This window comes from Crotalus tigris, unplaced genomic scaffold (genome assembly GCF_016545835.1).
Source record: "Crotalus tigris isolate CLP2741 ecotype Arizona unplaced genomic scaffold, ASM1654583v1 scf7180000017661.16357234195:1864864, whole genome shotgun sequence".
In the NCBI taxonomy this organism is placed as follows: domain Eukaryota; kingdom Metazoa; phylum Chordata; class Lepidosauria; order Squamata; family Viperidae; genus Crotalus; species Crotalus tigris.
Window position 1 is genome coordinate 645652 of NW_024096548.1, and position 15346 is coordinate 660997.

Consider the following 15346-nt stretch of genomic DNA (forward strand, 5'->3'; position numbering starts at 1 on the left):
CTCACTAGCTGGGAAATCTCAGTGTTCCTTCTTATCCTGTCAGCCCCCAGTCATAAGATGACCTTCAACTGGGAGTGAGGAAGCTGGTCTTCTGCCAGCTTGGATGTGAGGCGGTGATGATCCTGTTTCACTTCCCATCCTGATCAAATAGATATCTGGTTTATTTGTTGGACTTGTTTCTTGCTGCTGCCACTTTTCAGGGAGACTCTGGGATTGTCTCCAAGGCAGGTTGTCACTTCCAGTTCAAGCCAATCATATATTTCTACGGTACTCGGTTGCTGTTGGTAAGGCAGCCGAGAAAGGACTCAAGGGCATGCAAAGCTGTGATGAATTCTCACAGTGACTGACCATCCATGGCTTGCTTCCCTTTCTGTCTGGAAGACCCTGCCCACGAGATTCCAATCCTGTGACTTCTGGCATCAAATGCAATCCTATTTTAAGACCCATCTAAATTCTACAGATGTAGAAGACCCGTAATTTGGGGCACTCAGTATGAGGTTCCCCGAAGGGTAGCAACAGATTTCACAGGGTTTAATTTGAAACTATATATTTACTGGACGTCGTCAGATGATGTAATATCAGCAGTGAATTTATATTTATCTGTGGTTAGAGCAGGGATCCTCAACCTTGGCAACTTTTAAGACTTGTGGCTGAGGAATTCTGGGAGTTGAAGTCCACAAGTTGCTAGTCCACAAGTTGCTGGCTGAGGAATTCTGGGAGTTGAAGTCCACAAGTTGCTGGCTGAGGAATTCTGGGAGTTGAAGTCCACAAGTTGCTGGCTGAGGAATTCTGGGAGTTGAAGTCCACAAGTTGCTGGCTGAGGAATTCTGGGAGTTGAAGTCCACAAGATGCTGGCTGAGGAATTCTGGGAGTTGAAGTCCACAAAGTCCACAAGTTGCTGGCTGAGGAATTCTGGGAGTTGAAGTCCACAAGTTGCTGGCTGAGGAATTCTGGGAGTTGAAGTCCACAAGTTGCTGGCTGAGGAATTCTGGGAGTTGAAGTCCACAAGTTGCTGGCTGAGGAATTCTGGGAGTTGAAGTCCACAAGATGCTGGCTGAGGAATTGTGGGAGTTGAAGTCCACAAGTTGCTGGCTGAGGAATTCTGGAAGTTGAAGTCCACAAGTTGCTAGTCCACAAGTTGCTGGCTGAGGAATTCTGGGAGTTGAAGTCCACAAGTTGCTGGCTGAGGAATTCTGGGAGTTGAAGTCCACAAGATGCTGGCTGAGGAATTCTGGGAGTTGAAGTCCACAAGTTGCTGGCTGAGGAATTCTGGGAGTTGAAGTCCACAAGTTGCTGGCTGAGGAATTCTGGGAGTTGAAGTCCACAAGTTGCTGGCTGAGGAATTCTGGGAGTTGAAGTCCACAAGATGCTGGCTGAGGAATTCTGGGAGTTGAAGTCCACAAGTTGCTGGCTGAGGAATTCTGGGAGTTGAAGTCCACAAGTCTTAAAGTTGCCAAGGTTGAGGACCCCCTTCATTAGATTCCAAAGGAACATTTTTTTGTACTTGAAGCATTCAACTTAGGTCCTCCCTTTCAAGTTTTGCTAATTTGAAACCTTCCGAAATTGGTTTTATATTAGCAATGCATCCTAATAATAATAATAATAATAATAATAATAATAATAATAATAATAATAATAATAATAATAATAATGGAAAGGAAGCAAAAACTCTCTGGTATGCTTTCCTAATTCAGATAGTCCTCCACTTAATGACCATAATGGAGCCCCAAATTTCCCTTTTTTAAAAAAAAAAACATTTTATTAAGATTTAAAGTAAAATACAAAAGACAAAGCAAATAGCAGGACACAATGGGGAGGAAAAAGGGAGAAGAAAGTGAGGGAATGAGAGGAAAAAGAAAAAAAAAGAGATTGACATCCAACTTCCCCTGTTATGGTAGAATAAAGCGTTAAGGTCGAGCCTCGGTTTTTTTTTTTTTTTTTTTACTTTTTCACAATAGCAAAAACTAGCCATTTCTGTAACAACAAATCAATCTAATCAGTGAAGCCCAAAATCAAAGTTTCATTCTTTTCCACCAGTTGAACCCCAAATTCCATTGCTAAACAAGACGGTAGTCAGGTGGCTTTTGCCTGATTTTACAACCTTCTTGCCACATATGTTAAGTGAATCTTTGTAATCGTTAAGTTAATAACCCGGTTGTTTTGCTGGAACATTCAAAAGATTTTTAGGAGAAAGATAAAGTTTACTCCACAATTGTTTTTATTGGGTGTTGTTGTAGATTGTGATGCTAAAGAAACTAATTTGATGTTGAATTTGATAACAGCTGCAAGGTTATTGGTAGGGCAATATTGGAAGAAGGATTGTTTGCCTACTATAGAAGAATGGACGCTTAAAGTCTCAAATTTAGCAGAAATGGCTAGGATTTCTGCTTATTTGAAGGATCAGTCACAAAGATACATTTCGGTTTGGAGAAGATGGATAGATTATATTCAGAATAAATATGGGATTAAAAAGTTTCATTTACTTTATGAGTAAATTTTAGAGTATTATTATTATTATTAATAGTTTACTATAGTGGAATTTTTATTAGTTTTATTATTATTTTTAGTATTAATATTGTTTAACAATTTGGATATTGTATTGCTCAAGAATTAGGATATTAACTTGTTTATATTATGTTTATTTTTAATTTGTTTATTTTTATGTTAAAGGGGAGTTAAAGTTCATTATGGACTTGGTTATTTACATAGTTGGTTAATGTTAGTTAGAGTATGATTATTATATTTGTCACCCTGTACTCAGCTCTGTGAAGTGGGGGAGGGAGAGGGGGGGTTTAGGGTGGGTGGGTTTTGAGGTGTATATTGTAACTTTTATAAAACTTTTCAATAAAAAAAAGTTAATAGCCTGGTTGTTAAGTGAATCTGGCTTCCCCCATTGACTTTACTGGTCAGAAAGTCACAGAAAGACATGACCTCGGGACACTGCAACTGTCATAATAAATGCATGCCTGTTGCCAAGTGCCCAAATTGTGATCACAGGACCGTGGGGATGTTGCAACGCTCAGAGGTCGCTTTTTCCGGTGCTGTTGTAACTCTGAATGGTCACTAAATGAATGGTTGTAGGTTAAGGACTGCTGTATTATAGAGCTCTTAGAATATGTAACTTCCGGCAGTAGAATTACAATACTATAAAGCAGGCAGAAGTGGCTAGTCTTCCTTTCAGTGCCAGCTGGAATGATGATGATGATATGATGATGATGATGATAGTAATAATAATATGATGATGATAATGAAGTTGGGAGGGATCTTGGAGGCCATCTAGTCCAACCCCCTGCTCAGGCAGGACACCTTATACCATTTCAGACAAATGGATGTCCAGTCTCTTCTTAAAAAACTCCAGTGTTGGCGCATTCACTGCTTCTGGAGGCAGGTTGTTCCACTGGTTAATTGTTTTAACTGTCAGGAAGTTTCTCCTTAGTTCTTAGGTTGCTTCTCTCCTTGATCAGTTTCCATCCATTGCTTCTTGTCCTGCCTTCAGGCGCTTTGGAGAATAGCTTGACTCCCTCTTCTTTGTGGCAGCCCCTGAGATATTGGAATCCTGCTATCATGTCCCTCCTCGTCCTTCTCTTCGTTAAACTAGACATACCCAATTTCAGCAAGCGTTCTTCGTATGTTTTAGCCTCCAGTCCCCTAATCATCTTTGTTGTTCTTCTCTGTACTCTTTCTAGAGTCTCAACATTTTTTTTTACATCGTGGTGACCAAAACTGGATGCAGTATTCCAAGTGTGGCCTTACCAAGGCATCGTAAAGTGGTATTAACACTTCACGTGATCTTGATTCTATCCCTCTGTTAATGCAGCCTAGGACTGCGTTGGCTTTTTTGGCAGCTACAGCACACGGCTGGTAAAAGCTGAAAGGCAGAAGGCACGTAAAATTATTGATTTCTCAGTTGAGCTGCCGAAATCTTCCTCCTACACCTGTTGCAGCTTGAGAGAATGGCTGCTAAATAATAGCAGGCAGTAAATAACATTCAGTTAAAGGTAGTTTCTCTGTTGGGCTGGTGGGGAGCTGTGGTTTCCTTCCCTCTGCATTACGTGTGACCATGATTATAAATATAGAGAGCTCTATTAATATAGAAGCCTGCTAGAAGTGCCTGTATATCGCCGTACTGGGGATTCTTCACCCTTTGCTCCATCAATCAATATTACATTATGGGTTACTGTGGTTGCATCATAAGCTATTGGGAATTGGTGGGTAGTTAGTTCAGGGAAAAATAACCCTACTGAATCCGAGATTTAATTCTATATCCTCTTTCCATGATGTTGAAAGATTCTAATTTCTGATAGCAGCTGGTTTATTAATCACCCAAGATAGTTTTGACCTAAGGGTTTACATAAGAAAGCTTTAGAAACTCATCCTCCTGCGTTTTTAACCTTCATGCATGCAGTCTGCCCCAGAACTCTGGGGAGGAGGGGCAAGCTAGATTGTCTTCATTCATGCACCAATAATTGCTTTTTCAACAGATGGTTTCCGGCACCATCAAGAGTTCCACGCTGCCGATTTTCCCAGAATATCGTTTGTCTCAACCCGATACCTTAAAGCAGAGGCTTGACATCTTGTTAAATTGTCAGCATTTAAGATTTTTACAACCTAAAAGGAAGTATTTCAAGGGTGTCATCCATCTTAAGCCGTAGCTTTCCCTGTACGGCTTGCTGTGAAAAATAAACGTATCGTTTGAGAGGTGAAGGGAAGTAATTTCAGAAGTGAAATGTTCAACTAGCTCCTGACTAAAGGCCTGCAGAAGACTTAAACCTTTCTCAATAAATTATAAATACTTTCTGGGTAGCAGAACGTTATTAAGACCAATCGGCGAGAAGGAAATATTACCGTTCAATTCTGGTTCAGTGGTAAAATGACTCCAGAAACATTATTTTGGAGGAGTTAATGGGTTTTTCTTTGTATTAATAATAATAATAAAGTTGGAAGGGACCTTGGAGGTCATCTAATCCAACCCCCTGCTCAGGCAGGAAACCCTATACCGTTTTGGACAAACTGCTGTCCAGTCTTTTCTTAAAAACTTCCAGTGTTGGAGCATTCACTGCTTCTGGAGGCAGGTGGTTCCACTGGTTAATTGTTCTAACTGTCAGGAAGTTTCTCTTTAGTTCTAGGTTGCTTCTCTCCATAATTAGTTTCCATCTGTTGCTTCTTGTCCTGCCTTCAGGCGCTTTGGAGAATAGCTTGACTCCCTCTTCTTTGGGGCAGCCCCTGATTTATTGGAAGACTGCTATCATGTCCCCCCTCGTCCTTCTCTTCATTAAACTAGACATACCCAATTCCAGCAACCGTTCCTTATATGTTTTAGCCTCCAGTCCCCTGATCATCTTTGTTGCTCTTCTCTGTCCTCTTTCTAGAGTCACAACATCTTTTTTATTGTTGTTTATTGTTTTTTTTATTATTATACCTTTCTTCTCTGCATTAAAGAAACAAATCTTTTCCTCCTCAACATATATATTGGCTATTAATATGTAAATAATTAGGCAGTGATAAACTTGATATTCCTTTCTATGGAAGGAAGATACATGGGCGGTTCAAGAAGATACATGGGGGGTAGGGAGGGGAGTGAAGCTATGCACTTATAGAAAAAGAAGCCAAATCGGAGAAAGACTGAATATTGAAGAAAAATGATAACTGTATGGTTCTGTTGGAGACCTGCTGTGGTGATATAGATTGAGGAATAAGCAACTTTTCTGCTTTTTGGATGCACTGGATTACAGTTCCCATCAGCTGTTTTGGAAGTCATACTCCAAAGCATTTTAAGGGCATTTCTAAAGAAAATAATGCATTCTCCCAAGCGCCTGAAGGCAGGACAAGAAGCAACGGATGGAAACTAATCAAGAGGAGAAACAACCTAGAACAGTGATGGCGAACCTTTTAGAGACCGAGTGCCCAAAAACTGCCCCTCCCGCCCCTGTCCCTGCTCCGCCCTGCCCACTGGGCCACCCACCACCTCCACGGGCCACCACAGATCACCCAGGCAGCCCAGCAGCACCATGGCGGCCATGCCCTCCACCCATGCCCCGCAGCAGCATCTGCACACAACGGGGCGCAAGGGCAGAGTCTTGTCTCCGCTGCCCGGCTACCATGTCCTTGGTTGCTCTGCTTCGTGTGGGCCGCGCCCAGGGGCAACTCCTCCAGGAGGGCTGCTGGTGAGGAGGGGGCCGTGGGAGGAGGCGGGGCTGGGGAGACGGTGCATGTGCCCACAAAGACTCCAAGTGCCGCCTGTGGCACCCGTGCCATAGGTTCACCACCACTGACCTAGAAGTAAGGAGAAATTTTCTAATGGTGGAAGCAGTTAACCAGTGGAACAACCTGCCTCCAGAGGCTGTGAATGCTCCAAGACTGGAAGTTTTTAAGAAGAGACGGGACAGCCATTTGTCTGAAATGGTATAGGGTTTCCTGCCTGAACTGGGACTAGATGACCTCCAAGGTCCCTTCCAACTACTACTACTACTACTACTTATTATTATTATTATTATCGATCATCGCACAGTCAGCCAGATGTTCAGACTGGATTTGGCATTTTGTCTACCTATCGAGTCCTTACCCAGGACCTGGGATAGGCAGATGTGGATGTTTGATGGTATTATAGGTATCGTCGCAGGATGGAAGTAGTTCCTAGTAAGGCCGCCTTTTGCAATTGACTAATAGCAAATTTGTCAATGCCAATGGTGTTCAAGTGGTGCTCCAGTTGTTTTGGGATTGCACCCAAGGAGCCTATGACTATTGGTACTACCCTTGCTTGCTTTTGCCACAGTCTTTCTATTTCTATTTGTAGGTCTTTGTATTTTGTTATCTTCTCCAGTTCTTTCTCATCTATTTTGCTGGCTCCAGGCACTGCCACGTCCACTATCCAGACTTTTTTGTCTTTCTTATCGACAGTTGTTAAGTCTGGGGTGTTATGCTGCAAGTGCTTGTCTGTTTGAATTCTGAAGTCCCAGAGCAGTTTAATTTTATCATTTTCTATGACTTTCTCTATTTTATGATCCCACCAGTTTTTGCTTACAGGCAAATGATATTTTTTGCAGATCTTCTAATGCACCATTGTTGCTACTTTGTCATGCTGCTGCTCATTATTATTATTATTATTATTATTATTATTATTATTATTATTATTATTATTATTATCTTGCTTGGCCCTATTTTAAAGTATGGGAGAGTGATGAGAAATTTCTGTTAATCTGATATAAAAACAGTAAAGAAAGAAAGACCTAGTTGCAAATCTGCCAAATCTATAAGCTGTGGGCAAAGCGAAAATCTATTTGCTCACTGTCAAGGGGATTTGGATTGTTTGGTCCAAAGAGCCTCTCTCAACTCCATGCATCTATGAAATCTAAGAAGAGTAGTCTAAGTGTGCTTGGGGAGCTGTGTGGTCTGTGGCTTTAGTGGATCATTGACAGGAAGTGAAAAGTGACGGTTGATCATCAAAAGGAAGTGAAAAATCCCAAAGGTATGTGGATATTGATGTAGACATCTCCCACTAACTCTTAAATTTTTTTCAAAACTTTCCTAAAGAAAATATGTCTTCTTTTTGTCTCAACAGGTATATTAACATGGGGAACCTTCTTAAAGTTTTGACATGCACAGACCTTGAACAGGGACCAAACTTCTTTCTGGATTTTGAAAGTGAGAATGGTTGCTACTTACGTATCATAAACCCTGACTGTTTGTTTTATGCGTTTCTGAAAAAAGAATCTTATTAGGCAGTGCCTGAATCATAAATTAAGTTCCCCTTTATTGGCTAATTTATATGAGAGTGGGTTATTCAAAGATGAAAAAGCTGAGCACCTGTTAGGAGCATTCCCTGAGACAATATTTAGAAAAAAAAGGGGGGTTATTATGTTAATTAATTACAGGTTATAATAAATATGTTTAAGTACTGTGTTGGTGCCCACAGCTTGTACTCAGCTCTAGTGGAACAGATTTTGCAAAGCCTCCAACTATTGTGTCCTATTCTATCAGAACTGGAAACCAACTTCAAAAGAAAAGACGGCCCTAAGGCTTATTGTGACACTGGTTTCTTTTGAACAATTGCAGTTTTGCAGTTTGAATGAAACAAAAACCCAAGATTTAGAGGCTTCCTTGTAAAATTGAAGTTGCTGCAAAGCAGCTGGATGGGCATGCAAAACATCTCTATGTAATTCTTTTGATTAAGTCAATAATGAGCATTTTCATTTAGAAGTTCTCCTTATTAAGGCTGTGCAGCCCTTCAGATTTAAAGGAAAAAAAGATTCTTTCGAGCACATGGTGGTATACTCATGTCACTAGGTGGTAACTCCATAAACTACATCCATCTTTATTGGATTGCATGGCAACTGCAATCCAAGGCAGTAAAAGACAGATGCATGACCCTGAGAAAAGATGCAGCTACTTTAATGAGGCGCTTCATTGTTATTCCCACGAGGTGTAGAAAACTTTTTTCCTTTCCCATCCAAAGTAGTACACAGTTCAGGGCCTTCTAATTTTCAGAAAGCCCTTCTAGAGAATAGAGAAATGTGTTGAATGTTCCTGATTTTGAATATAGATGTTTTTCAAAATTAAAATATGTTCTATACCTATGTGGCATTGTAATAACTGGAGAATCTGCTTTTATTTGCCTCTTAAAACCACTCAGAATGATACCTAAAATTCCAAAAGATGCTGATCTTGAAACTATAATACAACATAGCATACTTTATTAACATTCCTTTAGAATAGGGATAATATTTTCATTTTTGTTGCTGGGGATATAGCACAAGAACATATTGCCTGAAAATGTAGCTTAAAATCTACTTTAATCTGCAAGATTCTTGCAATGATATATGAAAGTAAACTGTTAAAAACAGATCCAATAAACATAAAAGAAGGCCACCACCAGTGGAACAGTTAAAAGAGATTCACTGGTTGATAAATACAGATAAAATTAAGCCACACAAACCTTGATGACAAATATGTTTTAGTGGAAATATATTCCACTAAAGTTGATAACAGAATTAGGACTAAAATATGGACATAGTATTTGTAAAGGGAATAATTGCATACACAACCTGATATTCTCTCCTGTGTATAGATGCTCAACCTACAGAATCAGAAAAGGAAATTTACAATCAGGTAAATGTGGTGTTAAAGGATGCAGAAGGAATCCTGGAAGACTTACAGTCGTACAGAGGAGCTGGTCATGAAATACGAGAGGTAAAAGTTTATATTGGATGTTCAATTCAACAAACCTTTTATAAAAGCCCGATGCCTGTGAGCTTCGTTTAGATCACTGAAGGCCTCTTGATGTCTTAAGTGAGAAAACGTTAGACCAACGTTCTTCAAACTTGGCCCTTTTATGACTTGTGGACTTCAACTCCCAGAATTGTCCGAAATGGTATAGGGTTTCCTTCCTGAGCAGGGGGTTGGACTAGATGACCTCCAAGGTCTCTTCCAACTTTATCATTATTATTATAATTCCTCAACCAGCGTGCCTGGCTGAGGAATTCTGGGAGTTGAAGTCCACAAGTCATAAAAGAGCCAAGTTTGAAGACCCCTGCGTTAGACGTTGTTTGTTTATCAGCTCTAACTTACAAGTATACTCAGTGTGTCAAGAGTCTTGAGCAGTGTTTTTCAAAGTTGGTAACTCTGGGTGGCCTTCAGCCAGCCTTACGTTCGCTGGGGAAGTTTGGCAGTTGGAAGTCCATGCAGCTTAAAGTTGCCATGTTTGAAGAACACTGGTCTTGGATCAAGCATGTCTTTAGCAATCTTGCAGAGGCTTTGTTTATACTTTTCCAGGTAAGCAATCAATAACGTACACCCAAATTACATCTATTTCTCATCTGTTATGCCACCTTACTGCTTCCTTTAAGGACCGCATCCCAAAGCTGCTTTTTCACGAGGCAACTGGACTTTCTTGTTTTCCTTTGAAGAAGTTTTGCTTCTTGGATGAGAAGAAAGTCCAGTTGCCTCGTGAAAAAGCATCTGTCAACACTGCTAAACTTGGATGTTCTTGCTTTGACAACATAAGGAGATGCAGGCTTTTCCTCCTTTACTCCAACCTGCCATTTCTTATCCTCTCTTATTTCAAAAGCCCTGAATTCACACACTTATTACAATATGGTTATGTCTGACTAACTCCCATCACATTCCTCCTCCTCCCCCAGTATCATCTAATTCTAAGAGTAAAGCATAAGAAAGAAAAAGCCTGCATCTCCATATGTTGTCAAAACAAGAACATCCGATGTTAGCAGCGTTGATAGCATCTTTGGGATAACTATGACCTGGATGACTGAGAATCTCCATAGATTTTAAAGATACACTTTATTTAAGGCATCTCCTTTCCCCCACTTTTTGACCCATCAGTTGTTGTTGTTAGTTGTGAAGTCGTATCCGACCCATCGTGACCCTATGGACAACGTTCCTCCAGGCCTTCCTGTCCTCTACCATCTCCTGGAGTCCATTTAAGCTCACGCCTGCTGCTTCAGTGACTCCATCCAGCCACCTCATCCTCTGTCGTCCCCTTCTTCTATTGCCCTCAATCTTTCCCGGCATTAGGCTCTTCTCCAATGAGTCCTTCCTTCTCATTAGTGGTCAAAGCGACCCATCAATACGTGGGTCAAACACTGCACTTGGGACTGGCAATTCCATCACTGATTCAATTGTAAAATGAAAAACCATGTGACTGTGCCCAACTTAACAACAGCAGTTCATCTTTTCTGGTTGTTGCCATTATGTCACCTGACTGCAACTTACGACTTCCTGCAGTATTCCCCATCGACTTGGCAAATCAGAAGCCGTCCATGAAGTTTGCAAATGGAGTTCACGTGACTATGGAATACTGCAACCCTTAATACCCACCAGTTGCCCGGTGTCTGCATCCTAAACGTATTGTAAAAGGTGATCCTCATAGAGTTGCTATTGACCTCACAGACTGATGTATACAGTGAAAACTTTAGATAACTATTTAACTTATTTAACTTATATGCAGAGCACATCATGAGAAAGGTAGGGCTAAATGAATCACAAGTTGGAATTAAGATTGCCGGGAGAAATATCAACAACCTAAGATATGCAGATGATACCACTCTAATGGCAGAAAATGAAGAGGAACTAAAGAGCTTCTTGATGCAGGTGAAGAAGGAGAGTGCAAAAGTTGGCTTGAAACTCAACATCAAGATCATGGCATCCGGTCCTCTCCATTCCTGACAAATAGATGGGGAAGAAATGGAGGTAGTGACAGATTTTATTTTTCTGGGCTCCAAGATCACCTCAGATGGGGACTGCAGCCAAGAAATTAAAAGACATTTGGTCCTGGGGAGGAAAGTTATGGCAAATGTAGACAGCATTCTAAAAAGCAGAGATATCACCCTGCCAACAAAAGTACATATAGTCCAGGCCATGGTTTTCCCAGCTGCAATGTATGGCTGTGAAAGTTGGACCATAAGAAAGGCTGAGTGCCAAAGAATTGAGGTCTTTGAACTATGGTGCTGGAGAAGACTCCTGCGAGTCCCCTGGTCTGCAAGGCAATCAAACCGGTCAGTCCTAGAGGAGATCAACCTCGACTGCTCTTTAGAAGGCCAGATCCTGAAGTTGAAACTCAAGTACTTTGGCCACCTCATGAGAAGGAACGACTCACTGGAGAAGAGCCTGATGCTGGAAAAGATGGAGGGCAAGAGAAGGGGACGACAGAATGAGGTCGCTGGATGGAGTCACTGAAGCAGTAGGCGTGAGCTTAAATGGACTCCAGAAGATGGTAGAGGACAGGAAGGCCTGGAGGAACGTTGTCCGTAGGGTCGCGATGGGTTGGACATGACTTCACAACTAACAACAACAACCTCTCTCTTTCCCCCAAACATATACACGACATACAAAATGATGCCTCTGCTTTGTCATCAGATAACATTAAAGAAAAGATAGGGGTAAACGGGAATTTCTATTTTTATGAAACAGGTTTTTTTTTTTTTCAGGCAATACAGCATCCCAGCGATGAGAGGTTGCAAGAGAAGGCGTGGGGTGCAGTTGTCCCCCTAGTGGGCAAACTAAAGAAATTCTATGAATTTTCTCAGAGGCTAGGTAAGAAGAACATTAGCTAGTTGATGCCCGCAAGAGTTCGGGGTATTTATCTTATTTTATTCATTTGGCAAATTTCTGTACTGCTGCCTTGTGCAAGTTTCGTTTAGTGACCCAAAGCCCTAAATCCAGCTTAGCATGACAGATGACTGGAGATGACTTTTAAGAACAATATCACACCCATGTAGAGAAGCACAGGTGTACTGGTGTATGGTCTGGGATTGGGCAATAGAAATAACTAGACAAAACATTCAATACAGACCTGAGACATTACTATTAGGAATACTAGAGAAAAAATGTAAATAAAGAGGACACATATTTAATTATTCACGTGGTTATGGCGGCAAGGATACTATTTGCTCAAAAGTGGAAAGCAATGGAAGTACCGAGTGGAGAAGTAGTAATAAAGAAAATTATGTATTGCGCAGAACTAGATAGGATAACTAAAAGATTAAAAAATCAGGAAGAAACAGAATTTTATTGAATATGGAATAAATTTTATAGATGGAGGGGGAAAAATGGAGGTCACAGTAAAGAGATAAGTTAAGATAGAGACCAGAAATGTATAGTTGTATATAGATATATTATATGTAATTAATGTACAATATGGACTGAGATGTCAGTCAAAGACGATTTACCATGTTCAGTGTTTTTAATCATTTTTTCTTTGTACTCAATAAAAACTTTAAAAAAAAAGAACAATATCACACCCATACATAATTTTGGCAACTTTGCTGCTGTTTTGCTTGAATTTGTGAATTTTCAGTGTGTCTACAATTAGGCAAGAACCCGTTTGTTGTCTTTTCTTTTTTGAGGCTGGTTAAACTTGTCTGTTTAGACAACACACCACAACACCTAGGATTTTGTCATGCTTGAACTGCGTCCTGTTTTTGTAACCATGAATTATGCCAAGATAGTCAACACAGCGTTTTGATGTATTCCTGTCTTTTTTTTTCTTTTTTTTCACCCTCAAAATAGAAGCTGCTTTACGAGGTCTCCTCGGGGCCTTGACTAGCACGCCTTATTCTCCTACACAGCACCTGGAGCGAGAGCAGGCTCTTGCTAAACAGTTTGCAGAAATCCTTCATTTCACGCTTCGCTTTGACGAGCTGAAGGTAAATAGAGTTAATTCCTGAACAGCTGACTGATCACCAAGTCACCTTATCGATTGTGAGTTTGGGTCTCCTTTTAGATTGTGTTTAAAACACAGTGAGGAGGTACTTAAATGTCTTTCTTCCTATTTCCACCTTTTGCAGAAATAATAGATTTCTAACAGATTTTTTAAGAACATTCATATTCAATAATAATAATGATGATAAAGTTGGAAGGTACCTTGGAGGTCATCTAGTCCAACCCCCCACTCGGGCAGGAAAGCCTATACCATTTTGGACAAATCTCGGGCTGCCCCAAAGAAGAGGGAGTCAAGCTATTTTCCAAGGCGCCTGAAGTCAGGACAAGAAGCAACGGATGGAAACTAATCAAGGAGAGAAGCAACCTAGAACTAAGGAGAAACTTCCTGACAGTGAGAACAATTAACCAGTGGAACAACCTGCCTCCAGAAGCGGTGAATGCTCCAACACTAGAAGTTTGTAAGAAGAGACTGGACAGCCATGTATCTGAAATGGTATAGGGTTTCCTGCCTGAGCAGGGGGTTGGACTAGATGACTTTCAAGGTCCCTTCCAACTTTTTTATTATTATTATTATCAATCATCGCACAGTCAGCCAGATGTTCAGACTGGATTTGGCATTTTGTCTACCTATCGAGACCTTACCCAGGACCTGGGATAGGCAGATGTAGATGTTTGATGGTATTACAGGTATCGTCGCAGGATGGAAGCAGTTCCTAATAAGGCCGCCTTTTGCAATTGACTAATAGCAAATTTGTCAATGCCAATGGTGTTCAAGTGGTGCTCCAGTTGTTTTGGGATTGCACCCAAGGAGCCTATGACTATTGGTACTACCCTTGCTTGCTTTTGCCACAGTCTTTCTATTTCTATTTGTAGGTCTTTGTATTTTGTTATCTTCTCCAGTTCTTTCTCTTCTATTCTGCTGTCTCCAGGCACTGCCACGTCCACTATCCAGACTTTTTTGTCTTTCTTATCGACAATTGTTAAGTCTGGGGTGTTATGTTGCAGGTGCTTGTCTGTTTGAATTCTGAAGTCCCAGAGCAGTTTAATTTTATCATTTTCTATGACTTTCTCTATTTTATGATCCCACCAGTTTTTGCTTACAGGCAAATGATATTTTTTGCAGATCTTCCAATGCACCATTGTTGCTACTTTGTCATGCCGCTGCTTGTAATCAGTCTGTGCAATCTTCTTGCAACAGCTTACCAAGTGGTCCACTGTTTCTTCAGCTTCTTTGCATAGGCGGCACTTACTGTCTATTGCTGTCTTCTCAATTTTGACTTTGTATGCATTTGTCCTTAAGGCTTGGTCTTGTGCAGCCAGAATTAGTCCCTCGGTCTCTTTCTTCAATTTTCCTGCTCTTAGCCATTGCCAGGTTTTATTATTATCTGCTTTCCCAGCTATTTTTTTCATGTATTGGCCATGTAGTGCTTTGTCTTCCCATGCCTCTATTCTGTTCTTCATTTGGTCTTTCTTGTAGGCCAGTTTGGTCTCTCCAGTAGTTAGTAAGCCTTCCTGATATACTAATTTCAGTGCATCTTCATCATTGTTCTTCAGATATTCTTCCAAAGCCATTTTTTCTTCTTCAACCATCTGATGTACTTGTAGCATTCCACGCCCACCTATTTGCCTTGGTAGATAAAGTCTATCAATGTCACTGCGTGGATGAAGGGCATGATTCATTGTCATTATTTTTCTGGTCTGCCTATCCATTGCTTTTAGTTCTGCTTGAGTCCAGTCCACTATTCCAGCTGTGTACCTAATGACTGGGATTGCCCAGGTGTTGATTGCCTTTATGGTATTTCCTCCATTGAGTTTGGACTTTAAGATCTTCTTCACTCTCTTGATGTATTCACCTCTAATCTTTTTCTTGACTTCAGTGTGCTTGATGTTGTCAGCTTGAAGGATACCCAAGTATTTGTAGTACTCTTCCTCATCCAGACTCTTAATGTTATTTTCGTGGGGCATCTTGATTCCTTCAGTTTTCACTATTTTTCCTTGTTTGATAGTAAGTGTGGCACATTTGTCCAAGCCAAACTCCATTACAATATCTTGGCTATATATACGGACAGTGTTGAGCAGCGATTCTATTTCAGATGATGTTTTTCCATACAGCTTCAGATCATCCATGTAAAGGAGGTGGGATAGTCTAGCAGATGTTTTTGATGTTTGATAA

The 15346-nt window shown here is 40.7% G+C and overlaps 1 protein-coding gene across 7 annotated transcripts in view; it reads left to right on the top strand.

Annotated features, from left to right (window-relative positions):
- CYRIB (CYFIP related Rac1 interactor B) overlaps window positions 1-15346 on the top strand; it is a 93359-nt gene that overhangs the window by 61713 nt on the left and 16300 nt on the right. For all 7 annotated transcript variants that reach the window (XM_039335818.1, XM_039335820.1, XM_039335817.1 and 4 more), the window contains 4 exons: window positions 7559-7641; window positions 9065-9186; window positions 11940-12045; window positions 13021-13157. In XM_039335818.1, coding sequence (XP_039191752.1) covers window positions 7569-7641; window positions 9065-9186; window positions 11940-12045; window positions 13021-13157 — 438 coding nt within the window. In that variant the 5' untranslated portion in view covers window positions 7559-7568. The remainder of the gene's footprint in view (window positions 1-7558; window positions 7642-9064; window positions 9187-11939; window positions 12046-13020; window positions 13158-15346) is intronic.